Source organism: Leptonychotes weddellii, chromosome 1, assembly GCF_054177405.1.
Source record: "Leptonychotes weddellii isolate Sample4059 chromosome 1, ASM5417740v2, whole genome shotgun sequence".
Lineage (NCBI taxonomy): Eukaryota > Metazoa > Chordata > Mammalia > Carnivora > Phocidae > Leptonychotes > Leptonychotes weddellii.
Window position 1 is genome coordinate 107,017,810 of NC_138369.1, and position 27,387 is coordinate 107,045,196.

A 27,387-nucleotide genomic window follows, 5' to 3' on the forward strand; every position below is an offset into this window, starting at 1 on the left:
TAAAAAAAAATAAAAAATAAAAAAAAAAGGACTTCCACATTAACTATTCACATTGTATGTGAAACATAGGAGTTGATTCATAGTTTAAAAAATCATTTGGGAAAAGAGCTGTATCTTCTAAAAATCTCTGGATTCCTGCAGTTATGGTGAACAATCTTCAAGGGAAAATTCAGTACAGGTAGCCTATGAAAGGATTTTTTTTGTCTTGGGAGGTTGTTTAAAGAACAAAATACTGGAATTTTGAATACTTTCAGGAGTTTATGGGGAAGCATGGCATAAAATTGGTATCATGAGAAAGTTTTGACTGGTTTCCAGGATCACGATATTCAGAAACCAGTGTAAAACGACTAGAACCTCGTGTTCCGATATCCTTCCTTTTGATTGCTTTTTATTGCCTCGAGTTGCGTATCTTCCCAGGGCCTTTTCCCCCTCATCTCTCGTTTCTTACAGCTTTCTGATTCTCTTACACATTCCATTGCAAACTTGTCTTTATTCTTCCACTCCTCTTCTAACGAGGTTCATGGCTGGTGCCTTGGGTGGTTATCGCTGATCATCCTTCTCCTCAGTTACTTTCTTCTTCCAACTAGCCTGCTTTTCTGTCCTTCCAGTTGGCCCCTCTCTCAGAGCCAGTGAGGAAATGGACACTCCGGAAATATCCCTTGGATGCTGACCACTTAAACATGGATTCCTTAGCTTTATTTAATTTCGGATGAGAGTTATAAAGGATAAAATCATTTTATACAGATAATTCTGTTTCTTTTATCCTGTATTTTTTTACATGGGTCTTTATAAATACGAACCTCCTCTATTTACCTTCTTCACACCCCTTCTAAACAACGTTGACTATTTAAAACACCTGTTTTTTTTCTTGGCACAAGGAGGACGTCATATATTCTTCATCCCATCTGGGCTTCCTTATCCAAACACCCACCACTTATAAAGCCAGTGGCATTTGTCAGGGTGGTAGCCATGAGTCTATGCCTTTGTACATCAAATCTGAATGGAGCTTTTTGGTAAAGGGTCAAGTTAAAGTATATATATAATTTGGAAAAAAATTGAGCATACAAAAGAACTTGTTTCATTGGTTCTTTTATAGTTACGAAAATAGGTATTAACTGATTTTTTATAACTGTCTTTATAGTTACTTTTTTATATACATGTGTGTATGTATATATATATATATAATTTGTGTACCTTAGTAAGTCAGCTTATGAAATGGTAGATTTATAGCCATGACAGTGTGTTAAAGAAAAAATCATTCATGACCCTTGTTAAAGAACAGTAAGGCAGACTTTTATCCAGGACCTTTGTGCTAGGTGTAGGGACCACTACAATGGGATTTTGCAGTTGGGTAGAAAGATTGGGCTCAACTCTGAATACAACAAGGAATAGTAGGAATTTATAGCCAAGGAGCAAGGTGGAGGTTAGTGGGTGGAATATGACTGAGGAAACATCAGGGATAATAAGGGATTCTTGCTAAAGGCAGGACAGGGTGATAGGTCATCATTGGAAGATGGTGTGGGATAAGGAACCCAATCAGATATTGAAAGAGGTCAGATCCTGAGAATGAGTCTGGCTAACCTCACTCAGCAGGATTCTTGATAAAGTTGGACAATGAAAAGATGAACATGGAAGCTCAAGAAATCATTTGAACTCTCTTCTCAACATGGATGGAAAGACTGTCAAGATAGGGTTCAGTGTGTAAAGAGAACGGATAGCCTTCCCTCACCCTGATCTTTTTTCTTTACCCTCAGACAATATCCTCAACTACTCCCTTGAAATTATTTAATCATCATTTATCTGGTTTTAGGCAAATACAGGTTTTTTTACTTTTCAGACTTGATATTCCCTTACTTTTTACCTTTAAGTTTGAGAAATTCAGAGAAACCTGTAACTCGATGAGTACCCTTTTAGTCTTTTTCTGTACATGCATAATGTCTTAATAATTAATGTTGCTGCATAATTTTGTAACCTGCAATTCACTTAACTAAACATACTGTAGAAATTTATATTTTTTAACATGTAACAAATTCATTAGGCTTAACATTTAACAAGTACAAAAGAGGAAGAGTGAAAACTAAGTCTTCCTCCTATGTGGAGAAGCAGTTTTAATAGCTGCCTAACAGTATATCATAAGGATGTACCATGTATCATTTTTAACCCATCTCCAATTGTTGACATTTGTGAGTGGGTTTGTTACTATTTCATTATTTATGAACACTGGTGGAACAGCCTTACAGAAACAACTTTTGGTCAACCCTGTGATTTTTTTTTTTAATGATAAATTTTTCTTGAACTTCCTTCCATCCTTTGTTTTTATTTTTTTTTTTAAGTAATCTCTACCTCCAATGTGGGACCCAGACTCACTACCCTGAAATCAGAGTCGCAAGCTCTACCAACTGAGCCAGTCAGGCACCTTCCTTCCATCCTTTTTCTGATTTCTTCCCCTTTGACCTTTTTCATCTTCTTTTTCCTGCCTCCAAATGCCTTAGTCCCTCAAGCCTCAACTCCTGTTCCTTGGCCTTTACCTAGCAGTTCTTAATGTTCTCTGGTATCGATACTCAACCCCTGTTCCTTCCTCGGATTCCGTCATCTGTCCAGGTGCCATATCTGATTTTCTTTCCTTTACCTATGTCCCCAGTATTTTCAGCTTTACCATCTGCTTTATATCTTCGAGTTTCAGAATGATGATCCTGCGGCAAAACGCTATCCTACATTTCACTGACAAAAAGAAAGCTGGGTGGATAATAATGTTCATGGTCTGGAGTCAGAGTAAAACTGGGTTAACAGCCATCAGTGATTGTTACTGTTATTCCTCTCAGGCTGCTATTTTAATCCTGTGTTTTGGTTCTGGTAGATAAAAGTACTTTTCTATCTCTACAACTTATTAAAACCTGTACTTTTACAGAAGTTGTAGTAACTTATATGTAAAATTTTGCTTATAGATCTGAGAGTTCTGGACCATCTGGGTCTCAAAAAATGACCAAAGTATACACATTCTTTCTGATCATATTCTGTATTACGAGAAATACAAATTCCTATTTATATATTTATAGTGGACCCTTGAACAACACAGGTTTGAAGTGCAAAGGTCCACTTACATGCAGATTTTTCCAATATGGGACAGTGCTATATATATATTTTCCTTATGATTTTCCTAATATTTTCTTTTCTCTAGCTTACTTTAAGAATACAGTAATGTAACACATATACAAAATATGTGTTAACTGACTTACCAGTAAGGCTTCTGGTCAAGAGTAGGCTATTAGTAGTGAAGTTCTGGGGGAGTCAAAAGTTATATACCGATTTTTGACTGTACAGGGGATCAGCACCCCTTCCTTGTTCAAGAATCAACTGTAATTATTTGGGAAATGAGTGGATTAAATTAGTTCTTTGAGAATAAAGTTTTTTTTGTTTTGTTTTTTTAAAGATTTTACTTATTTGACATGGGGGGCGCCCAAGCAAGGGGAGGGGAAGAGGGAGAAGCAGGCTCCCCGCTGAGCAGAGAGCCTGATGCGGGGCTCGATCCCAGGACCCTGAGATCATACCTGAGCCGAAGGCAGACCTTTAACCGACTGAGCCACCCAGGCACCCGAGAATAAAGCTTTAAATTAGACATACCATGAGGTTTTTTTGTTTTTCCTTACAGGGATGGAAGCGAAAGTGAAGCAGTGTTTTATCCTATGTACTTCGGCAGACCTTCTGCAATTCAGCTAAAACCATGACTGCTCTTTCTTCAGAGAACTGCTCTTTTCAGTACCAGTTACATCAAGCAAATCAGCCTCTAGATGGTAACTGTCTGCTATTCTTGATTATACTTGGGAAAATATTACTGAATATCCTCACATTAGGAATGAGAAGAAAAATCACCTATCAAAATTTTATGGAATATTTCTGCATTTCACTAGCGTTCATCGATCTTTTACTTTTAGTAAACATTTCCATTATATCCTATTTCAGGGATTTTGTACTTTTAGGCATTAGGTTTACTAAATACCACATCTGCCTATTTACTCAAATTATTTCTTTCACTTATGGTTTTCTGCATTATCCAGTTTTCCTGATAGCTTGTATAGATTATTACCTGAATTTCTCCAAAACCACAAAGCTAGCATTTAAGTGTCAAAAATTATTTTATTTCTTTATAGTAATTTTAATTTGGATTTCAGTCCTTGCTTACGTTTTGGGAGATCCAGCTATCTACCAAAGCCTGAAGGCACAGAATGTTTATTCTTACCAGTGTCCTTTCTACATTAGCATTCAGAGTTACTGGCTGTCATTTTCCATGGTGGTGATTTTATTTATGGCTTTTCTAACCTCTTGGTCAGAAGTTACTGCCTTGGTACAGGCTGTTAGGATGACTTCCTATATGAATGAGACTATCCTGTATTTTCCCTTTTCATCCCATTGTAGTTATACTCTGAGCTCTAAAAAAACACTCCTGCCCAAGTTCATTATCTGTTTTCTTGGTACCTGGTTACCATTTGTAGTACTTCAAATAATTATCCTTTTACTTAAAGTACAGATTCCAGCATTTATTGAGATGAACATCCCATGGTTGTACTTCGTCAATAGTTTTCTCATTGCTACAGTTTATTGGTTTAATTGTCACAAGCTTAATTTAAGAGACATTGCATTACCTGTGGATCCATTCGTCAACTGGAAATGCTGCTTCATTCCACTTACAATTCATAATCTTGAGCAAATTGAAAAGCCTATATCAATAATAATTTGTTAATGTTGCCATGTTAAAACTAATTAAAACTGACAACTACAGTAGGAATCATAATTTTACAAAGGGAAAGGACATACAAAGATTGAACTGAACTGAGGCTCCCCTCCCCGGCCCCAACTTTCATACCTTTTCAGAATGTGTCTTTTGGGACTATGGTATTAAAAACAAAATAATTCCAAGAAAATTTTTTATACCTGTTCAGGAACACTGCGTGTTACCAATATTAATTTAACACAGAAGTGAAGCGAGTTAATATTTGGCCATACTGATTTCATGTTACCCAAAAAACTAGTGGATGCAAACTGTTATGTAAATCTGAGCTTCTCTGCCAGTGATATACAAATGTAAATAAACATTTTTATTAAATTCAGAGCAAGAAAATCAAGATCATTTTCTTAAAATTATTTGGTGTAAATATTCCTTTAACATAAAGGGAAAATTAGCTCAATTTGAATTTAGGTAATTTTCAAAACTCTCTCTCTGTTCTTAATACAGATATTCCTGGAAGAAAAGTTTTAGTTGCTCACCTTACAGAACTGGGGAGTAGTGACTAGGTCTCTTTCCATGACATACCAGATTCATTTTCATTTATAACTTATATGTCACATACTTGCATGTCAAATCATAATCACATGGGCAATGTATCACACTGTAAAAGTAAAGGAGGGTTTCTTATCCTCAGCACTGTTCACATTTTGGGTTGGATAATTCTTTGTTGTGGGAGACTGCCCTGTGCACTGCAGGGTCTTCGCCAGAGTAAAGCCATCTCAATGACAGAAATCAACTGAAGTCACTTTGTTCAACTACGTAGATACTGTCTATAACTGTCACCATTTCTAAACTTCATCCCCTCTACTTCTCTGGGTTACTTTCCCTCTGACTGTACCACTTTCTAACTAACTGGCCATTACCTAGGACTGAGATACTTTAAAATATATTGTACTTAGTAAAGATTTACACTCTGCACATTATAAATAGGCAAATTTGTAACTATTTCAAAGCCCTCATAAGCTTAAAGAAAAAATTATTCAATCGACCAGCCAAATGGAAGAGGCTTTTATTTGTAAAGAAATGAACTTACAACTGGTCTACAATATATTATTGTAATATAAACAATATAAATAAATGATCCTGTAGGCCCACTAACCTTCCATCCAGACCCACATGAGGCAATGTTAACAATATTCTATATGAAAATGTGCAGGTAACAAAGGTGCAATTACAAGCAAGTTTAAGCAGCAGAGTATAAGGTGCTTTAATTTAACAGTTAATGTTGCCATCAACAAACATTTGAATGCTCAATTTTACTTCACTGAATACAGACACAACAAATATGAAAATCTAAAATTCATACACATGCTACTTGTTAATATGAAAGTGCTTTCTCTTTTAAAAAAATACACCAAATGGACAGTCTTTTTACATAGATCATGATGTGCTCTTATAATGCAAAATTAACTTCATTTTCAGGTTATACATTTTAAAACTGTAGCTATAGACACCAATCTAGGAACGCTAATGCTAAGAGTGCTAAAACTATTTCATTTCCTGTAAGGAGGACTCTAATACAATATCCAATGGAAAGAATACATCTATATATAATCTTAACACCTGTTTTTTGTAAAAGTAAAAAAGGTTTCCTTTCCCCTTGGTGATGCTTTGTTCAACCTGGGTAGATGAGCTTTTGAGGTTTTAGTAATATGAAAGTCCTATTTTAGAACAATGGGAGGAACCAAAAGGAATTTAAAAATCAGTTAATGTGTGCTTGAAGCATCAAAAAAAAATTACAATTTGCCTTTGTTAAATCAACAAAGTAACATTTTTTTTAACAAGCAAGAAGACAAAAAGCAGTAATTTAACAGAGGCTTGAAATGCCCACCCTCGCCTCTCCTGTCAGTACCCCTCCACACACTGTGTCTACAACTCCAGCCTTCACCACAGCTCACTCCTCACTCTGAGGATAGTTTTTAGAACTCACTTTGACTTTCTTTTCCTATGGAAAAAAACAAGACCAAGCTTCTGAACGAGGTGATTGGGAATCTAAGTGTACTGGCAATCAGACATCTATAATTATGCACACTGCATTAGCTTTTTAAAATTCAAGAATACATATACAAAAAGTATGCTATAGATATTTTAACACCATAAAATATTTGAAAAATTAGGTGAATTAAAACATTTTAAAAGTAAATTTTAACCAGGACCATGGAAAATTCTTTTAAACCCAGACTATTTGGTTACTTGGGTGTCAGTGTTCTATTTTCAATCAGTTTTAGATTCTAATCTAACATGTATTGGGACATTTTCCTGCTTTAAAAGCTGCAACGATGATGCATAAAAGATCTTTTTTAATATTAGGTATTTTTATTTTGAGGGGGTGAGGAAAAAAAGATATTTTCATTTTGTATCTTTATGGAGAATGCTAGCATGATGTTAATCTGTATTGCTGGAACAACAGGAATTAGAACATTTCACAGAACCCCCAAGTGGTAAGGAAATTACCCAGTTAATCAATGCCATTCAATATTTATTCTCCAAAGAGCTGTCAATTCAAGCATGGAATGGTTTTATGTTGACCAGTTCTGCATTTTAAAGGAAACCCTTTTAACTATGTAATACATGTGTGCTTTCTAAAAAGTATTTGTAATAACAGTAAATTTTGTGTAATTTCTTGCTTTATCAACAAAAGACAATAAAAAACAAACCTGTTTAGCGATCTCCTTTGAGACTTTTCAGTTTTAGAAAGTTACTCCACTGTCAGTACTGGGTGTAAAGCTTTTGTAGTTACAATGTATAGTAAATCAGCACCAGCTTCTTTCTTTGTATTGTTCTGTCACACACCCTGTATAGCAACACCTCTGGAATAGATTCAAGGGTCAAAATAATTCTGAGAAATATGAGCTGTCACAACAGTCTGAAAATGTAAATCCTTATCAGGTACCCTTGATTTTGTAACCGATAATCAGGTATATGATTGACTATGATTAGTATGTGAAATGTGTTTTAGGAATATTGTGCTGTGATTCACTCAGACCCCTTAGATGTCATCTAGCTTAATACTTTTATTTACCCCGGACATAAAAATTTCCCTCTCAGTTCCAACTTCACATTCAGTACAGTAAGTAATAGTAATAATAATGTCCATGTTTGTTTAAAGCCACAATCAGAATTGTTTGGGAAGATTTTGTGTACTTATTACCAGTTCCTTAAGTCATGTATACCACACACTGCACATAGTGTAAGTGTTCAAATGGTTTACTAAATGAATGGATAAATGCATGAATGACAATGTTCATATGTATTTGTATGTTCAGTGGTTAACTAGTAGGAAGCATTTACAAAAATGCCCTCATTTGCTTGTCTGTACAATTTTCCTTCTCTACTTTAATCCGTAAGAGAACAAAAACTGCAGGTGGCCCAGGAAATGGATGCTTAACATTCATCTTTTAGCAAAAGCTCTTAGTATGAAATGAACCGTTCCAAAGGGAAAGAGAGTAAGTAGAAGCAACTTTAAAAATACCCCATTATGTGGCCTAGAATCATAGTTTTAGAGCTGGGAGGTACCTTAAAGATGATTTAAACCAAAATCAGCCTTTTGAGTAGTAGAGGCTCCATACTGTGTATTCAGAAGATGGAACAGATTAAAAGCAAAGGAAGGGCTGAAGGTGTCACACGCCACTAAGTCACCAACTGCAAGTAAAACTCCCAGCCCCCCAACCAGCGTTTTATCTTCTTTCATTTAATGATTATGTTCATCTCTTATTTACTACTGAAGTAGACCATTTAGTACTACCTAAAACAAAAAGAATTAAGACTTTAACAACACATTCTAAATAAAGATTTTAAGCAATGGACACTTCTGGTTTGCTTGAGGCAAGACTAAAAAAAGTTCCTTCTTTCTAGAACAGATTCACGTTTATTTCACTACCAGCCCCACCACTATCCTATAAACACCAACTTCTTCACCTCCATTAATTAAAGCTCCACAAAACATGGGTTTAACACTGATAATAGTCCCTAGAGCATAACTTTTCAGCCAATAACTGATGGCTACTATCAATTCTTAAGATGATGACTGGAGTCAGTTGAAGTAGGCGGTCTCAAAGGACTTACTGACTTCTGCTTATATTTAAAACTATGCCATGTTAGCAGAACAGTATGTTAAATTTATATTAAGTTCTTTTTTCTGACTTAAAATTCATCACTAGACTTCTTTTCAAAAGCAATACATTTTAAAACCCTTGTAAAGGTTTTCTTTCTATGGATTCATACTGACATCATCAATATCAGAGAACAATTATACTTTTCACAAAAGCAGTGGGAACAAATACTTCTCTAATGTACCCTCTTCTCCAACATCTAAGATTAAAATTGTCATCTTTAAATAAAATTAAATGTTCACAAGCTATAAAAAAAGAAAAAAATGAAACATTCATGGAAAACCTTTCCTAAAAGGACCCATAAACATGGCACTGAAGAGGTGTGTGTTCATGAGTTCGAGCAGAATGGGGTTTTCATTAGAGAAGCTGGGCCTCAGAGCTGAAAAGGAGGGAGACCGCTCCCTTTTAATGTCTGTGAGCTCAAGTGAAAGTTCAGAAAAAGCCAAACACGGTGCTCTGGAAAATGACGCTAATTTGTATTAGTGCTTTACAACTTTCAAAAAAGGCTTTCTCATAGTATTATTTTAAAATAGATTAAATAAGCTCTAAAAAATAATATGTAAAACTTTAAATTCTTAAAAATTTAGGAAACTTTTTCTGAAGAAGATAATATAATTTTCAACTTTTTTTATTATTATTGAAGAAATGGCTTGTATTGCTGCTATGAAGGAAACTATTATATAGTGGTACATATTATGAACTAACAAAAAAGGAATATCTTCCCAAAGAATTTTTTTAAGATGTACAGTTTATAATAGGTTGAAATTAAACTTTAGTAAGATTGCATATTTATTTTTCTAATACTGTATTTGTGCTTATCTAAATTGAATCACAATCTTTAAGATTAAATCAAATGCTCTTAAATAGACTCATAAAATACCAATATTGATGAATGTGAATTAAACAGTTCATTTCATGATCCACACTACTGTGCATCAAAGAAATAGAGGTAGGCTTCTGTTGAAATCCATACTAATAACAAGAAAGCTATAGCTCTCTAGTCATCCAATTCTTAGATACAACCTAACAAATAAAATACTATCTTAAAATGCCTTTGTAACAATCAGCCTTGTAAGGTTGATTCAACTGTGGTATCTGAAAATGGATACTGTCCTCTATAATTCCAATAACTCAATTATAACAATTAACCTTTTGAGTTTTTGACAGATACTCTCCAAGTACAATGGTTGTCACTTTTTGAAGTAAAAAATCACTAACTTATATATCACTGGAACTATTTATTAATAGTCCTTTTAGGGGCAGGAAGTCCTCCTAGAGCAGGATCATTTGATACAGAGTGAAAGAATGAGTATGATTACAGGTGAATCTTACTGCTGTAACGGACCCAACCATTACACTGTATTATTCTGAACTACTGAAGGTCATATCTATACTACACACCCTCACTCCGTTAACTGTACTATCCCCTTGGGTCTGGAATGCTTTTCCTCCTGTTTGTCTCTTCCTCCACTTCCCTGTCCTTCCCCCTGGAAAACCTTCCTTGAGGCCCAGCTACATAGATGGTGCACAGGAAACAGACTGAACATTGTTGCGTCGATGGGCCAGTTCCCACTGCCCAAACGTTTCATTGAAACGTGACTGTTAGGTCTTAGAAAGTCCTGCCCCAACTGCCTTCCTAAAATTAACTCTACTACAAAATCCTCTCTAAGGATTTTCAGGCAAAGGTCTCTAAGAAGTTTTCCCATGGTTCTCGCGGGGCTAGAACAGGCTTGAGGGAAGCGAAGCAGTAGGGGAGGGAAGCAGTAGGGGAGGCCCTCTGAGGCTGTCACACAGGCAGCATGCATTCCTGCCAGTCATTAGGGGTGAGGATCCTCAAACCACAAAATATAATCACAAGGTTCTAGTTTAAAATGTCTTTACAACTTTTTAACAGTGTGTCCAATCAGGATTTCAGCTACTCAGTACGACTGTGAGGACAGCATCATTCACATCCATCTATAATAGTTTATTCTTTCCAAAACGGCTTACACATATGTAAACACAACCTAAGAGTATGCAATCTATATATTGCCTTCCTACCATACTTACGCCATGATGGTACCAGAACCCTCCGAATGCAAACAACAGGACTTTATAACGTTTAACTGAACCAGTCTCTAATATGGGACACTGTGACAGGTTTCAGTATCAGACCGGTATTTGAATAAATGTCTGACTATAATTTCACACTTGATATATGAAGATTAGCTAGGTCAAAAATTAGTCAAAGGTATGGGCACAACAATACTTCATACAGTTCTAAGCAAGTGTTTAAACACACTAGGAAACAAAAACAAACAATGGGCTACCTAAAAAAATCATTTCTATTTAAAACTAGGTAAATCATGAATATTAACTTCCTCAAAAGTGCAGAAATTTGTTCAGTGTTGAAGTGGGATAAGCAAAGTGGCAGGTCTCTTGTCTGCCTCTCTCCCATTCTCAAGCTTCTTCGCTAATATGTCTTCTCCCCATTCCACATTCTCTACTCCTATGTGACAGCCCTTAAGCTGATACTAAGAAAAGCATCTGTTTAGCGATGCCACAGCATCCTGGAAATAGTTATATGCCATTAAAAAGTGACAGGTTTGGGGACAGCACTCTGCCTTATACAATAGTGATTATATCAAAGCTGCATAGCTTGTCAGACACAAGGCCTGATGAAAATCCATATCATGTAAAAATGTTTACAAACCAGCTCTCTGAGTGTGTTTATTTTCTTAGGAACACATGGCTTAAAGCAAATAAAATCTGAAACGTGTAGGTTTTATTTCCCTCAATGGGAAAAGAGTGCATCAGTTTAAAGAAGTCAGAAGATGCAAACTCAGGTAGCAAAAGTAGAAAGAACTTCCCATGTTCCCTTTTTGTCATTCTTTCTCCTCCTAAAACAATTATTAGCATGAAGAAAAAACAACACTCTCCCACCTACATCATACCAAAACTGTGCTCAGAACTTAGGAGAGAGGTGGATGCCCAGTGTTATCGTCCATATCCATCATATATAACTGAAGCTCTGATTTTAAGATGGTTAATTCTCTAGAAAGAAACAGATGCATCAACAGGGAAAACTACCAGTTGAGCAAATGAGCCATTTCTAAATAAAATAGCTCATTTGAAAAACCAAGTATATTTTCTAGGCATGTTTTGAGTGAGGACAAGAGAAGATCTGGACTACTTTTGAGATTATTACAAGATTTAAGATTATAAGGTGCTCTCATCAAATGGAACCCCCCCCCCCGCCCCCAGCCGTTCTTATAAGCTTTCTTGAATATTTAACACAGTGCTAGGCACGGGGGCTTTCAGTTAGTATATAATGACTGATATTAGAAAAGGGAGTAAATAAAAGGAGAACCTGTACATAGTTCAAAGTTAATACCTTAAAGGCTATAGATAATATAGTTATGGGCGGTAATCATTATTGCTAGAGGAGTCTATCCCCAAATAATCAATTGCTTGTGGATTATCTACGAAAACGTTTTAATTCCAGGGGAGATTTTCCTCTGTGCCCTCCACACCCTCCCTACCCCTGCAGTGGACCATCTCCTACTAATGCTCAGCCTATACTTGTGTTCTGAAACTGCAAGATGAGGGGGGGAAAGTCAAGCATATGACAACTCTGTCATAACGATTAACTTGCTAACAAATGAAAATTGACTACAGAGTACCTACCTTTCCTTGAAACTTTAATCCAATAATTAAAAATGTGATATAAAGAAATATGTAACGTAGACTACAAGCTATTGTAGGTCTGGAAAATGAGCCTTACACTATATTACACATTCTAATCCTACACATAACTGTCAGTAAACATCTTCTTTTAAAACATTACTACACAAAAGAATCCCACAAAGCATACATTCAAACAAGAGGCATCTAAAGATTAAAAAAATTACCCGCCGTATTTTTGTATAAAAATAATCAACATTCTCTAATGTACACAAAGCCAAAAGATAAATATCTGTGATGTCTTTAATGACATCTTTAGTCCTCTACTAGCTCAACACAATCTTTTTGAAAAGAGCAGTGACAATGACTGAAACCCATGGACTCTTCCTTCCCCACTTACTGAACTCCTGCCAAATATCTACGTATGTTCCTTCAATTTTAAAACATTTCCATTGTGTGGCAAAGATAAAAAAAAAAAAAAAAGATTAAAATAAATTTTTTATGTCCAGGACTATCAGGCTCTCACGGCTCCCACAACAATTTTGTTTTATTGTCATAATTCTGATAGGACACTATTTGGTGAAAAATTTTACTTTAAAATTTTTTTCCCTAAAACATGTACTTACAAAATTAGGTCTGATAATCCAAGAGATATTATTGGTGGGTACTTTGTAGGAAGCATGGAAGGGTTTAGTCAAGAAAAAGGAATGTGCATTCTAGCTAGACCCAGCATGTTCAAGGTTAGAAAAAAATCCGAAGACCAACCACATATCCACTACAAACTACTGTCATGCCAGGTAAGCTTGGACTCCTTGTAAGGCTATGCACTGGTTCATAAGGTATAATCACATTATGCCTTCATCAGTGCAGAAAAGGAGATATGAAAGATAATTAATAGGAATCTGTACTTTCGGAGAGTCAAATTATTTGTATGCTAGTCCTTATTTTACAGGTCAATTTAGTGGACTTTTCCCTTTTCTCTAGGATGCATAAAACTGGGAAAAATACTTCAGCAGAACATTAATACTATCTGAAATACATCCACTGTATCATGTATTCCTTATTGTGCTCCATCTTTTCAAATTATCCCTTTGGGTAAAAAAGAGCAACATTTATCCCTCCTACACCAGGGTTTCCGAACTTTGACACTACTTGATATTTTGGACCCGATAAATCTTTGTTTTGGAACCGTCCTGTGCACTGTGGGATATTTAGCAACATCCCTGTCCTCCATGGTCTAGATGCCAATAACAACCCCACCCAGCCCCTCCAAGCTATGACAACCAAAATGTCTCTAGACATTGTCAAATGTCCCCTGGGCAGCAACACTGACCTTCTGTTGAGAACCACTAATCTAAATGTACAAAAACTAAGAGGAAAACTTTCTCAGCCGCACCAAATTCTTAGTCAAGTTTGGAACAGAAACCAACTCTTCTGACTTCCAGATCAGTATTCTTCATGCTAGAATGCAATCCTTTTTTTATAGACAAAGCAACTGTCTGACAGACATTTTTTTAAATGCACACTGATATCTCATGGCATACAATTCCAGTCACTGGACTCCTAAACTATTCCTAAATTACTCCTAAATTATATCTCTCATGACAACCTATAGAAAACTTACAGGGTAGAAAAATGTATAAGAAAACCGAATCAAAAGAGGAGAAATGTAAATCATTAAATTACTTTTAAAAGGATTCTTTATATTAACGATAAACATCACCTTTAAAAAATTATCTAGTATAACACGTTTCTTTGAAAAATATCATGGCCCTCTATATCAGTCTTTCGTTGTTGCATGTAACCTGTAAAATTAATTTTACCAATGTTGGCTACTTATGAAAATGTATCATGAATTATATCTGTAGAAGAAATGTCACCTTTTGATGTGGAGATCCCAATGTGCTTGGCTATCCACCACAATATATGATAATATTCTAGGCCAACTTGAGCCTTTACCTTACAAGTCTGTTTAAGAAAAGTAAAAATTGCTGTTTTCTCACAGCCTCATGATCCTGTTAAGATTCCTTCAGAGAGTTGATGCGTGCACAGATCTTTAGGGCCGGGCCTAATTTGATATTCATTGCACTCATAAGATGGTCTTCTTTTAGCAAAAGAAGGGCCTGTCCATCAATCTCCTGTGCTCTGAACTCATCTGCGATATCTTGGCAGCCTGGAATTTGAGCAGAGGACGGAAGTTAGCATTAATACAAAATAATTAGATGTTACTTCTAACAGTCACAGTTATGTTCTCAGTGGGTCTGAGTATCTGAAATACAGGCTGAGAAACAAATGAAATTTATTTATGGTAGTCTTGGGTTCACTCCTGAAGAAGAGAGTATTTCTTGGAATTCTGAAAATAAGAATTAATTCAAAATCAGGTAAAGCAATTTACTTGGAATTCTTGTTCTAAAAATATTATTATAGAAATAATTAGAGTCAGGAAAAATGTAGATTCATCAGTTCAGATATAACATACCTTGACAAAAAAGACAATGGTATTACCTCAAAGCGTGCCACACATAGAACAAGTTTGGATTAACTAGTTATTATATATACCTCATGAACTTTTCTTTGTATAATATACCCTTCACATACAGGTGTAGGGAAATAAAATACAATGTTCTGTCATTTGAGTAACAATTTAGAAATATTTTCTCAAGTACCAGAGTACCACTTTCATTATCATTTGTACCTTATTCTAATTTACAACCTTCAATTACCAAGCACATGTAAAACATTTTTATTTTTTACTCAGGAAAGAACCAAACCAACAAGACTGTAGTATCAATCTGTTGCAATGCTGCTGAAATGTATTACACTGCTTGACTTGTAATTTCAACTTCAAATCTTAGTATCACTGGATTTGTCTCTACTTTTGATAAGAAAACATAAATTCCCATTGAAATTATGAACTTGCCCCCTAATCTCTTGCCAAATATTTTATCTCTCAGTGTAAACCAGGTGCTTTAGCAGGTAACAATGCTAACATCTACTTGAACCTCAAACGTTTTTATTATCTACCAAATTTTGCACAGCCAGGTTACTCAATAAACTTCCCCACTAAGGGTAAAGAAACAACCAGGGAAGGTACCAAGAAAGGAGAGAATGCAATAATGTGGAAGCTTCCTTATAAGAGACAGTGAAATTATAAAAATGAATTTAAGAGTAAAAACTAACAGCTTCAAGTCTATTTTATTCAAATCAGCATTCTAAGAGAAAACACAAAGATAACGAATAATGGAAATGGTTACATTACACCGCTGGAGAGCACAACTTTGCTGGGATGATTATCCTTTCTACTGCAAATGTGTCATCCACTTGTTTACATAAGATAATGATGTCATCCCTATAACCCCGGTACCAAGCACAAAGCATTGTTAGGTGCTAAATACATACATTTCTGTATAAGTGAAGGACTGGATGAGTGAATAAACAATAAACAAAAACAGGATCTGCTACGGAAGAGCTATTTGTAAGAGTAATACACTTTCTTCTGTATTCAGCTGTATGGGCATCTTTTCTCTTGGTTATTTCTCTTCCCATCTTCTCTGTTGTTTCTTTCCTGTTTCATATATAGCAGCCAGCTTTTCAATTTCTCTATTTTAATTTCTCAGACTAAAAAACTGACATTTCAAAAGTACCCTAAGCAGAATGTGATGGTTTTGCCCATTTACCATATAAAAGAAATTATACAGTTAAAACGGGATTACTCACCATAGAAAAGCTCCCTTTCTTTTCCCAGAGGTAGCTCTCAAAACTGGGCAGACAAAACTGACTAATCTTGCATCTAGTTGTGACTTCATCCTTCTTTTTATGAAAGAACTAATGTTCTTCTCTCTTCAGTCTTACTTACAAGAACACAGGAAAGAAAAGAAGAGAGAGAAAGACAGGGCGGAACTTACTTAGATTCAGAAAACAGGAGCAATGAGAAGTAATGAGGACTGTAAGAGCTACATTTGGGAATAGAAACAAGGAGTTCTCCATGAAGAAATACATAGCACGTGTTGTTCCTCTGTACTGGGAGATCCCTCTTCAGATGTCTTCTTGTAGTAAGTTAAATGTATTAGCAAAATAATAATGAACAAAAAATGTTTCGGGAAACACCATGATCATGTAGGAATGCATTATCTTCAGAATTTTAGATCACAACTTCCATAAGCCAACCACAACAAAGAGCAGTTATACTATACATGAGTATAGAAATGAAAAAATAAAATTACTTTAAAAAAGAAAAAAAAAGGCAGAAGCAAATATTTTTCCGAAACTCACTAAAGAAAAATGAATTTTCAAAAAATGTTTAGATGCTCAGGGTATACTGAGCTAAAAGTTCAATGAGTTTCTGACATTAGAATCTACTTCTGTAAAATGACTGGTGCCCCAGGGACTCGTACAAAATATATCCCAACTGCAGCACCCAGTCAGCATTGCTGGCTTTATGTCACCAGAAGCAGCTATCAGGATGGGCATGGACCTCTGCAACTGGACGAGTCCCAACTGAACTTTTCAGTCCAGTCACTTTTCCAGCTAAATCCAAAACAAAACACTGCACAAAAATGATCTCAGTAAGGCTGGTGAAAATATATCACCTGCCACTTAATATTACATAATAAACAAGTCCCAATATTAGTATTATGAAAACCAATAGTCACATGTTTTTAGGCTAATTCCTACTTTATATGCCTACAGAGAAACCAAATCTACAGATTCACAAATTAATAAATACAGAATAAACTGACCTTTGCACTGATCGAGTTAAGATACTACAGTTAATTGAAAAGAAGAATCATTCCCATAGAGAACTTTTTAATGCACAAAAATTAGAATTTTTTTTAAAAAATATTTTTTAATTTAGAGAGAGTGCGCACACGAGGGGGGGGGGGCGTGGACAGAGTGTGTGTGAGAGAATCTTAAGCAGGCGCCAATCTCAAGACCCTGAGATCATAACTTGAGCCAAAACCAAGAGTCAGACACTCAACTGACTGAGCCACCCAGGCACCCCAGAAGAAAATAATTTTTCACTGTGGCAGCAGCTCTGAGATTGGATATATAGCATACAGCTCTAATATGGTCCCACCAGGATGGTTTATAAGATGACATTATACAAAGAGAAAACTCCAGGAGTAAGTATCGGTACCCTGATGAAAGAGGGAAGCCTATCTCAACTGGAAAGAAAGAAAATACAGAGATTACAAAATTTATAAGCTTGTTCATTCTATAAGAAAAGGTTGGAAGTAGATTACCTGGAAGAAAAACAATGCAGTCCCGAATGAGCCTGAAAGAGGCTCAAAAGATATTTACAAAGGCCAGAGGAGCATAGAGAAATGAAGACAAAAGCATTTTCTGATATGAGATTTACTTTAGGCCACAGTGATTATTCAGAGAGAAACACTGAGAAGATATAACTGATCACACAAATAAGCCTGTTATTTAGCCTGTCAAAGCAGTTCGGAAGGACTCCCATTTAATCAGTTAAAGGAAAGCAGACTCTTACACAGCACCAAACAATTCTAAATTATAAAGCAGTTTCCCTCTAATGATAAGTAATGTTCTCTAAACAACTGGCAACAAAACTGTCTTGATAAACTAAGACAAGCATCTCAAATATAAGCACTTTTTTTTTAAACTGAAATGAAGCAAGAATGAGACAAAGGAGTTTAGCCTTTGTTCTAATATAGCAGCCAAGAATAACCTCACAGCAAATGGGTATTGGGGAAAGTTTGAAAATTAGCCCTAACAAAAGTATATGAAATGATAGAAGAATCGGATACCTATTATTTGTTAATTATTTGGCCAATTACTTTCCTCAGGATATGAACCAATGCTCCTCCCCAAAGGAAAGGAAATAAGTTTCCCCAAATGAGAAATCAGGCTAACAGCTTACACGCCCCATGTGGAAGATGAAGACTACTTCTGAAGATGACAGAATCAAAGTCCAACCCCAAGGAATCAGTAGAGAGTCCGGTGTTAATTCTCAAGATATCTAGACTGGTCTAAAAACTAAAATTTATGTCATCAAATATTAAAACCACAACCAGTGAAGACTCACAATCTTCTAACATACCAGTTTTAAAGCAGATTCAAAACCTATATGGTTAGCACTTAACTCATACCTAAGTTTCCTTAGGTGCGTGTTTAAAAAATCTTCAATGAAAAATGTATCCTTTCTTTATTTAAACAACTGCAATCTTTCTTTAAAAGTGACCACATCTTGTTTAAAAAAAAAAACAACAAAAAACTTATTTAGCATTTCTGAAACAAGCTACTGAAAAAATAATAAAATGTCATAGAATTCTGTTTATATAAGGTAAAATGGCAGTTTTTTTTTTTTTAAAGCAGTAATAGTTCTGAATATACTTTCTTCATTCAGCACATTAACTGTAAGTTTGCTTCTGAGGTAGTGGTTACCTTCACAGAAAGATTAATCAGCAAAAATAGCTGGATTAATTTTAATAAGTCTGTCGAGTTCAAAGGGGATATATTTTTCTGGAAAGTTTGTATCAAGAGAAATAATGTGATTCACAATAAAATCAAAACGGAGCAAACATTTAAAAAATCTCCTTGTTTTCCACACTCGTAAGGTTAAAATGAGTAAGATTTGGTTAAAAAAAAAAGTCTTTACATAATCAGTGTGGGTCTCATCATGAGCAATGGTGCAGTTATCTTTAGTAACCAGCCCCTTGGAGAAAGTAGATATAAAAGATTGCTGCATTAAAGAAAAAAGATAAAGAACATAAAGAAGCTGATGGAAAGAGTACCAAAATGAGAGAGCAGGAAAACATAAATAAGAAAGTTACCCTCAATATTGGAATGGAATATTATAACTGAATTTTAGTTGTCTACTTAAAAAATCAAATTTTAGAAGTGTTCTTGATGGCTACTTATTGAAAAGAATCAAGGAATGCAGCTTCCTTTAAAAGAACCAGCTTGATTTTTTAAAAAGAAACCAAAACGTTATCATATTCTAAAAGGTCTTGGTTAGCTTTCAAAAATGCAAAAATTTATATATATATAGTCTCTCTTATTTTATTTAAAAAAGGTTAAATTAGGAAATAAAGAGGAAATAGAATAGAAAAATAGAAGAGCAGAAGGGAAGAAGTGTCTGACTCAATCTCTCTACTGACCTCTCGAGAGAAATCAGACTGAAGAGAAGAGAGCACCTTTAATATCTTCACCGGCTGAGGTGTCACAGCAGAAGCAGGACTAGTCAGTTTTTATCGACTTGGGGGGTATGAGAAAATACCCAGTTGTGCTGAGGGAATAAGCAAGAGGAAACAGATCACATTTCAATAGCAAATGCCATTTAATTAATACATATACATAGTACTTCTCTAGCCCTTTTGTGCAATAGGTGTGGATGGATCTAATATCATTCCTGTGTGTGAATGCACAAGAAAAATGTAAGGCCAAAGTGGTGAATTACATACCAGGCAAAGAGTGGATGAAGGCCCACACATCATCAACTGTCCAGATCGATGGCTCTGTTTGTGCAGCTGGTAGCAAGTCACTGTTCTCAGGCATTTTCCTAATTCTCACATCCCGAAGCTCACGTTCTCTTTCCCGCTCACTCTGCCTGCGCAGGCGTGTTGTCATAGCAGATGGAACAGAATCTTCATGAGAAGCCAAGTCTTCTTCTGCAGATGGATAAGTAATTGGAAGCTGGAAAATGTAGTACAAGTAAAATACAGCATTGCACTCTCCTTGCATTTCGGAAAAGGGTATAGTACATTGAAGCAAGGTTTCTACAGACCTGCCTAAGGATATGTTCTCTTGCTGCCCCATCAGGGCCACTTGGACGACGGCCACGATGCCCAAGACTTTGATTATCAGGCTTACGATTCCAACGACTAAGTGCAAATTTTTTAGAACAGCTAACATTGTACCTAAGAAATTCAAGTAAGAAAAAATATTAAGCGATATGTGGAACACTCCATTTAGTATTTAATTATGACTTTAAAGTGCACTTGTGAATCAGTAAGTGCCAAATACTTCATTAAGGACTGTAATACCTCAGAAAGTAAACCATAGTGTTCAGTGGATTTACTTATGCTGACAGTCAAAAAATGGCCTCTGTATATTTCATAATATTGCACAATATAGTAATATACATTACTGGACACCTATAACAAGGTACTGATATTTTCTCCTAATAACAGTATGACCGTGGGAAACTTCATGCAAAATACAGAGGATAACTGATTTTTTGCAAAATAATTCAAGGTTCAGGAGAAAACGAAGTTATGAATTATGTAGATGTTCACACTGATGTTTTCCCAAGTAATCATTTCTAAAGAGAGATTAATATAAAGAAGTTAAGGGAGTAGAGAAGGGGAAATCTCAAATGGCTAGTAAAAGATTTTTCAAATATTACTGACATCAAAGAGTGAAAATGTAAAGTTGAGATTTCAGAGTTACACAAGGAATTCATAGTTCTCACTATGAGGAAATTCAAATACACGTAGTTCTTTAAAATTAGCTGAAAGATTATTTTCATTTTATCAAAATAGACTAGTATTTTTTTAATATAGACCTGTATAAGGCATGATGACAGTTTAAAAGAGTCCTATGCTGTTTACTAGGCCTAGAATAGGGCTGGCAGACTTTTTCTACAAAGGTCCACACAGTAAATATTTTAAGCTTTGTGGACAATACAAGTGTCTGTCACAACTGCTCAACTCTGCAACTGTAACATGAAAGCAGCCATAAACAATAATGAATGAGCATGGCCATGTTCCAATAAAATTTTACTTAGACCAAAATTTGAATTTCACATAATTTTCATATGTTATGAAATATTATTCTTTTCATTTTTTTTTCTAACCATCTAAAAATTCAAGAACCATCCTTAGCTCAGGCATCATCCACAAATAGGCTACATGAAGGACGTGGCCTGGGTACAGTTTGCCAACCCCTTCCTTAGAAAGAAGAGTGAAAAGAAATAATTTAAGAAACAAATTTCTGAAAAGCTAAAGGCATAGAAAAATACATACAGTTCCTTTCTTAAACACATAAAGCTGCCACTGTAATTTCTTATTTTCAAAACTCTTTTGCTCTAAGATTTCTCAGGAAAAAGACAAGAATAAATCCCAATGAACTTTGCTATTGATTAACTATTCTAGGACCAATATACAGATACCAAAACAAATTTTCCTCATCTATGTTTTATGAAAATATCAGGAAATGAAAGTAAGGAGTACTATGAAAATGAATAGGCTATTTTTTTCCCTAAAAATAGATTTTTTAAAAAGTGCCCAGATGGCCACTTCATTTTACCCTAAACGACTCAACAAGCTCCTGCTGTGTTCAATATGCTGATCTGTGCGCTCACCTCTATACGTTTCTGATTTCCATTCACAGCAACCTACAAAACTTCCTTCCCCACTGACTAGAGAACAGAGGGACTAACCTTACACTTGCTATTTAGCCCCTAAATATTTAAATCTCCAAGGCAGACATGTAGATAGCAGTTCTTCCCCCATCTAACTTATCCTTTCCTCCTTGCTCTCTCATCTGCATTTCCCTTATATTAGGATCCCTCACCCCCTGAAAGAGGTTCACCTAAAGGTATAATAACTTGACAACTCAGCAATCATCCCTGGGAGGAGTGACGGTAGTGTTAAATGTTCTGAAATATTTAATAGTCAAGACATTTAAAATATTCTGAAAGGCCATCCTTTTCCCTCAGAGTTGTTAATCCTTAGAATGAGAGAGCTACTCATCTTTTTTGTGGTGTATGCAAACTGGAAAACTCCCAAGTTAAAACAGGAGTTACATAATTTGGTTAGGGCTATCAATAACACGAGATAATATGTGAATAGAAGACTAACAACTGAGAAACCAAATGAAGCCATTTTTGGAGGAAAATACTCCTATTATTTATTTAACTTAAGATTTACTGAGTATAGGGCGCCTGGGTGGCTGGCTCAGGTCATCCTGGAGCAACTGCCTTCAGCTCAGGTCATCCTGGAGTCCCAGGATCGAGTCCCACATCAGGCTCCCTGCTCAATGGGGAGTCTGCTTCTTCCTCTGACCCTACTCCTTCTCGTGTACTCTCTCTCTCTTTCTCTAATAAATAAAATCTTAAAAAAAAAAAAGATTTACTAAGTATATTGTAGTGGCACCATACAAAATAGTATATTCATGCAAGAAAAATCCCTAGATACAAACAATTAAGATCTTATATTCTTTGAGAGAATATCACCTTTTGGAACAGAGAACGAACTTCAAAATAACCTGTGCATACACTTCACCTCTAGTGGTAAATACCTATATTAGGATTTATTATCAGAATCAGAGGAGTTTCGTGTTTTTTTTTATGTATACTAAACCTGTGATGAGAACAATGAAGATACTGAACATTCCTTTAGTTATGAACATGGTTTACCTATAATATTACTATTGATAATAGATTTAGAAAAGACCTATTTTCCTCTTTGATGATTTAACAATGTGGGGAACTTGTGCTGCAGCTGTCCCACTTAAAAACCTAGGATAAACAGGGTATAATGAAAACAAGTTACAACAAAACAAAGTAAATCCTGGTATTTTCATACTGATCAAACAATAAGGTGATAAAACAAATACTGTTTTGATACCTTAAGGACTAGTAGGTCTATTCACAGGAGACATTCTCCTAAGCATATTCTTGCCAGGAGATTGCTACTTCAATGTTAGAATATGTGGTAAAACTCACTGTAAACGTTATGAATATGTAACTCTCACAGAGCAAAATTTAATAACTAAATATCAAAGTAGCTCCAGAAAATGCCTATTTGATATTCTTCCTGTATATTATAGTATCTAGTTTTGGCTACTAGTAACCTCTACAAGTTTTTGGGTTTCTTACAATGGTTGTTGGTTTCTGCTTCAGGAAAGTCAAGGGAATAGAAATACCTTTTGGCACAGGACATAGTGCAGAATCGTTTTGACCGAAGAAATTCATTAGCATATCCCATCTTCCCACAGAATTCACACTTGAGCAGTTCACTGTCCATTTCTTCTAATGTCTCTAAAAAAGAAACAAAGGAAAAAACTTCCAAAAATTTAATTGTGGCAGATTTTCTTTTAGCATCTACTTCAGCTGGATACAACTAGTTCAGTCCCTCCAGGAAACTTAAAGGAATGGTCTTTTAACTTTTCAATCCATAGCCACTGTGGCAGGGAAAATACTCCAAAAACAACTGCAACCACCAATTCCTTCTTACTCCTCCATAAACATTTTATGGAGTTTTCTCTGTATAAATAAGCAATGCATTTTTAAAGGTTCATTTTGCTAAGAATCCAACATACCTAAAATGGGCAAATAACTTCATTGAGCAGTGTAAAAGAAATGAAGATGAATAAGACAAAGTAACAACCTTCAGGAGGAACACTCTCAAAAGCACTACGTAGGATATGAATTTTGGTGCATGGTGCTATGAAGATACATAGCAGAGAACACTTAATGTAAATGGAGAGAATGAGGATGACTTCAAAAAGAAGCTAAACTTTTGATATGCTTGATTTTAGAGGAGCATGTAAGAGAACATTTTCAAAGGTCTGCAGTGTACAATAGAAAATATAGATACATATATCTATTTGTAAAGCAGTCCCTTTGAGGCATATCATATTAAAACAAAAATAATTTAATCTTAAAAATCACAAGTAATTTTGTAATTTCTAAACTCTGCTCCTTTTTGTCAGAGTGTTCTCTTTATTAAGTTAGAATGTCCTTCCCTCCACCTCTATAGCCATAATTTTCTTCAAGCCATATTATTAGACCCAAGGAAACTTTCTACCTAAATCCTCAAGTATCCAGCAACAATCACCTATAAGCAAGAAATTTTATTTTCATGACCCACAGTATCTTCATCTGTAAAATGAGGTTTATAATACCTTTCCCAAAGAACTGCAATGAAGACTTCATGAGTACCCAGTAGATAGTAGGCATAAAAAAGTGACAGTTCCGTTTCCTATTTTCCACATAAGAATTATGAGTACCAAGACCTGTAATAAGTACTTAAGAAATAAAAATGGTTAAATTCTTTTTTTTTTTTTTTTAAGATTTTATTTATTCACGAGAGAGAGAGAGACAGAGGGAGAAGCAGACTCCCCGTAGAGCAGGGAGCCTGATGCAGGACTTGATCCCAGGACCCTGGAATCATGACCCGAGCTGAAGGCAGACGTTTAACCAACTGAGCCACCCAGGTGCCCTAAATTCTTTTTTTTTTTTAACTGTTAAGTTCTTAAATCCATCATATTCTGCCATGTTCTTGCATCACGATAATTCCTATGCCAAGTCATGTAGAATACGTAAAGCATACTTTACTAACTAAAGTTTTTTTTTTTTTTTTAAGATTTTATTTATTTGAGAGAGAGAGAATGAGAGAGACAGAGCATGAGGGGGGGAGGGTCAGAGGGAGAAGCAGACTCCCTGCCGAGCAGGGAGCCCGATGCAGGACTCGATCCCAGGACTCCAGGATCATGACCTGAGCCGAAGGCAGTCGCTTAACCAACTGAGCCACCCAGGCGCCCCCTAACTAAAGCTTTTAGCTATGAGTCCCCTGTGTGCTTTTCTATGTTACTCATTTAACCAAAGGCTTATTAAGATAAAGAGGGGACTCTGAAATGTAAACATGGATGACATGCACTCAGAAAATTTAGGCAGTCACATTATCCTAGTGTTACTGAAGAAGCAAATGGCAAAGTGCTAAATCAAGATAAGACAGCAAGAACTACTAAAAAACATACTGTGAAATATCTGCAGTCTCAAGGGACAGCCAAATATTATCAACATGACTGATCAAATCATGAACTAGCAAGAGTTCACTGTAAAAAAATGTTCAGGACTACCTTCATAAGCAAGTCATTTGGTGAGTAGCAATGAGAAAGAGTCTAAAAACAAGTAAAATTAAAATCGCTCCTTCCAATGACCTAGAAATGGCTTTTACACAACTGTGGCTCAACAACACATCCCTGGGAACTGATGTCATAAGTTCCAGTATTGTTTTCACTTTGTCATGCTTGTGACCTGGTCTGACATGTGACAGAGCCTCTCACTACCACCTCTGCCACCAATCTGGCCCCAAAGAATCTAGTCATCAAGTTGTTCCATTTCCAGACTATACTGAAAGCCTTAAAAAGCTTGTATTCACTAATGTAGCAATATGGAACACTTGATAATAGTTTAGAATCCCTTACAAAGGAGAAGGACATGTTTTTGCTGGTGAGAGAGGGGAGATCCAAACAGGTATGGTCTAAGGACAGACAACCTAACAAAAAATGAACATCAGTTTTATTTCTCATAATGAAGAGAGGAACATTAACATTCAAAAATCCCTGTTCTCATGTTTGTCATAATTTTAACAAATTTGGTATTACCAAGGCTACTTCTTCACAGTTGTGAATAAAAAATTACAGAGCCAAATGAGTTCAAAAACTGTTCCTTTAGCTAATAAAGATGGAAGTCTATGGCATAGACAGCTTGGTAATTCTCCCCAACATCCATTCTTCACTTTTCTCCCACAGTAACAAAATCCTAATTTTCAGCAAGGTATATGGGCTCTGAAAATAAAAACTCTGTTTCTGCCCTAGGTGTGGCCATCCATGACATGTGAATGGAAATACCTGCAAATTCCAGGTGGTGCCCTTTTCCCCCATCTCACTGATTAGAATGTGAAAATGAAAATTAGCTATCTTGGAAACGAAAGGAACATTCTAGGGATGAGAAAACCACAACACTGGCAGCTTAGGTGCCCAACGCTTGCCTCTGGGCAAAAATTGAACTTCCACCTTATTTAATCAAATATTATTCTGGGTTTCTAATGGAGTGGCCCAACATATATTCTAACTAAGAGATGTCCCCATTTTTTGTGTGTGAGGAGGACGTACTTTTAAATTTTCCTGAAGACTTGAGATCACTTAATGATAAGAAGCAAAACAGAGAGGCAATGAGATAGAAATCATGATCAGTATGATGATTTACCAGGGAAGACAGAAGATATTTTGGTAAATCACAGTCTACTGGTTGGAGATTCTAGTTCTAGAACCAGTCCAAATAGAAACAGAAATTATCCTTTAAAAAGAGAATAATCCTTACACTAAGTTTTTAAGTACTGAATTAAACTGTATATACTGCTAAAGCCAGTAAATAAATGACTTCACCATTTCACTCTATAGTACTTCCCATAAACACTGAAGTACACAGTAATAGAAACACTTTATACAATTACCTTGGGAAGTTAAATTATGAAGTATTTAAAAATTTGGCATATTCTAAAGCTCCACTATGAAACATATTAATCTTTTTTGACTATATTTACCTTATAACACTGTGCACATTTAAGTGTACAATGTTTTAATTTGATACATTTATATATTATGATTGTTGCTGTAGCAATATTTAGCACCTCCATCACCCTCTATCACTTTACATAATTATCCTTTCTTTTTAGTGATTGGAATACTTAAGTTTTAGTCTCTAAGCAATACTGCTGTCTATATTCATTATACTATGTATTAGATCTCTATCGCTTATTTACTACTCAATGCATAGATTAATCATCTTTAAATCTTCCTTTTCATTACTCTGGTAACTTAACGTGTTAAACTACCCTTTGCCTTATCTTCCATAAATCCTTTCCTTCCTCTTCCCACTATAACTACAAGTATCAATTACATACCAAACCTACAGATTCATCCTACAGATGACCTGCAGTTTCCAAAAACACACTTTTCATGTAATCTGCCTAAAAATCTTCAGTAACCATCCTCTTCACAACAAGATAACTCCTGACGACTTGGGTCAAATATCCAAAATACTCTAGAATCTAATTCTGTCAGTCTTACTTC

General features: G+C 35.5%; 2 protein-coding genes across 19 annotated transcripts in view; one reads left to right on the top strand and one right to left on the bottom strand.

The window, feature by feature from the left end:
• GPR160 (G protein-coupled receptor 160) overlaps positions 1–27,387 on the top strand; it is a 119,419-nt gene that overhangs the window by 42,661 nt on the left and 49,371 nt on the right. For 7 of the 11 annotated variants that reach the window (XM_081829395.1, XM_081829393.1, XM_081829399.1 and 4 more), the window contains one exon: positions 3,650–3,791. In XM_081829395.1, the coding sequence (XP_081685521.1) occupies positions 3,650–3,667 (18 nt within the window). In that variant the 3' untranslated portion in view covers positions 3,668–3,791. Of the gene's footprint in view, positions 1–3,649; positions 7,454–27,387 lie in introns of those variants that run through there. The other 4 variants (XM_031031235.2, XM_081829391.1, XM_031031233.2 and 1 more) reach the window with 1 other exon arrangement.
• Positions 5,776–27,387, bottom strand: part of PHC3 (polyhomeotic homolog 3) — a 78,593-nt gene continuing 56,981 nt past the window's right edge. For 5 of the 8 annotated variants that reach the window (XM_081829375.1, XM_081829373.1, XM_006736330.3 and 2 more), the window contains 4 exons: positions 23,452–23,566; positions 20,309–20,441; positions 19,986–20,217; positions 5,776–14,731 (listed from right to left, as the gene is read on the bottom strand). In XM_081829375.1, coding sequence (XP_081685501.1) covers positions 14,577–14,731; positions 19,986–20,217; positions 20,309–20,441; positions 23,452–23,566 — 635 coding nt within the window. In that variant the 3' untranslated portion in view covers positions 5,776–14,576. Of the gene's footprint in view, positions 14,732–16,275; positions 19,811–19,985; positions 20,218–20,308; positions 20,442–23,451; positions 23,567–27,387 lie in introns of all 8 variants that reach the window. The other 3 variants (XR_014148093.1, XR_014148092.1, XR_014148094.1) reach the window with 3 other exon arrangements.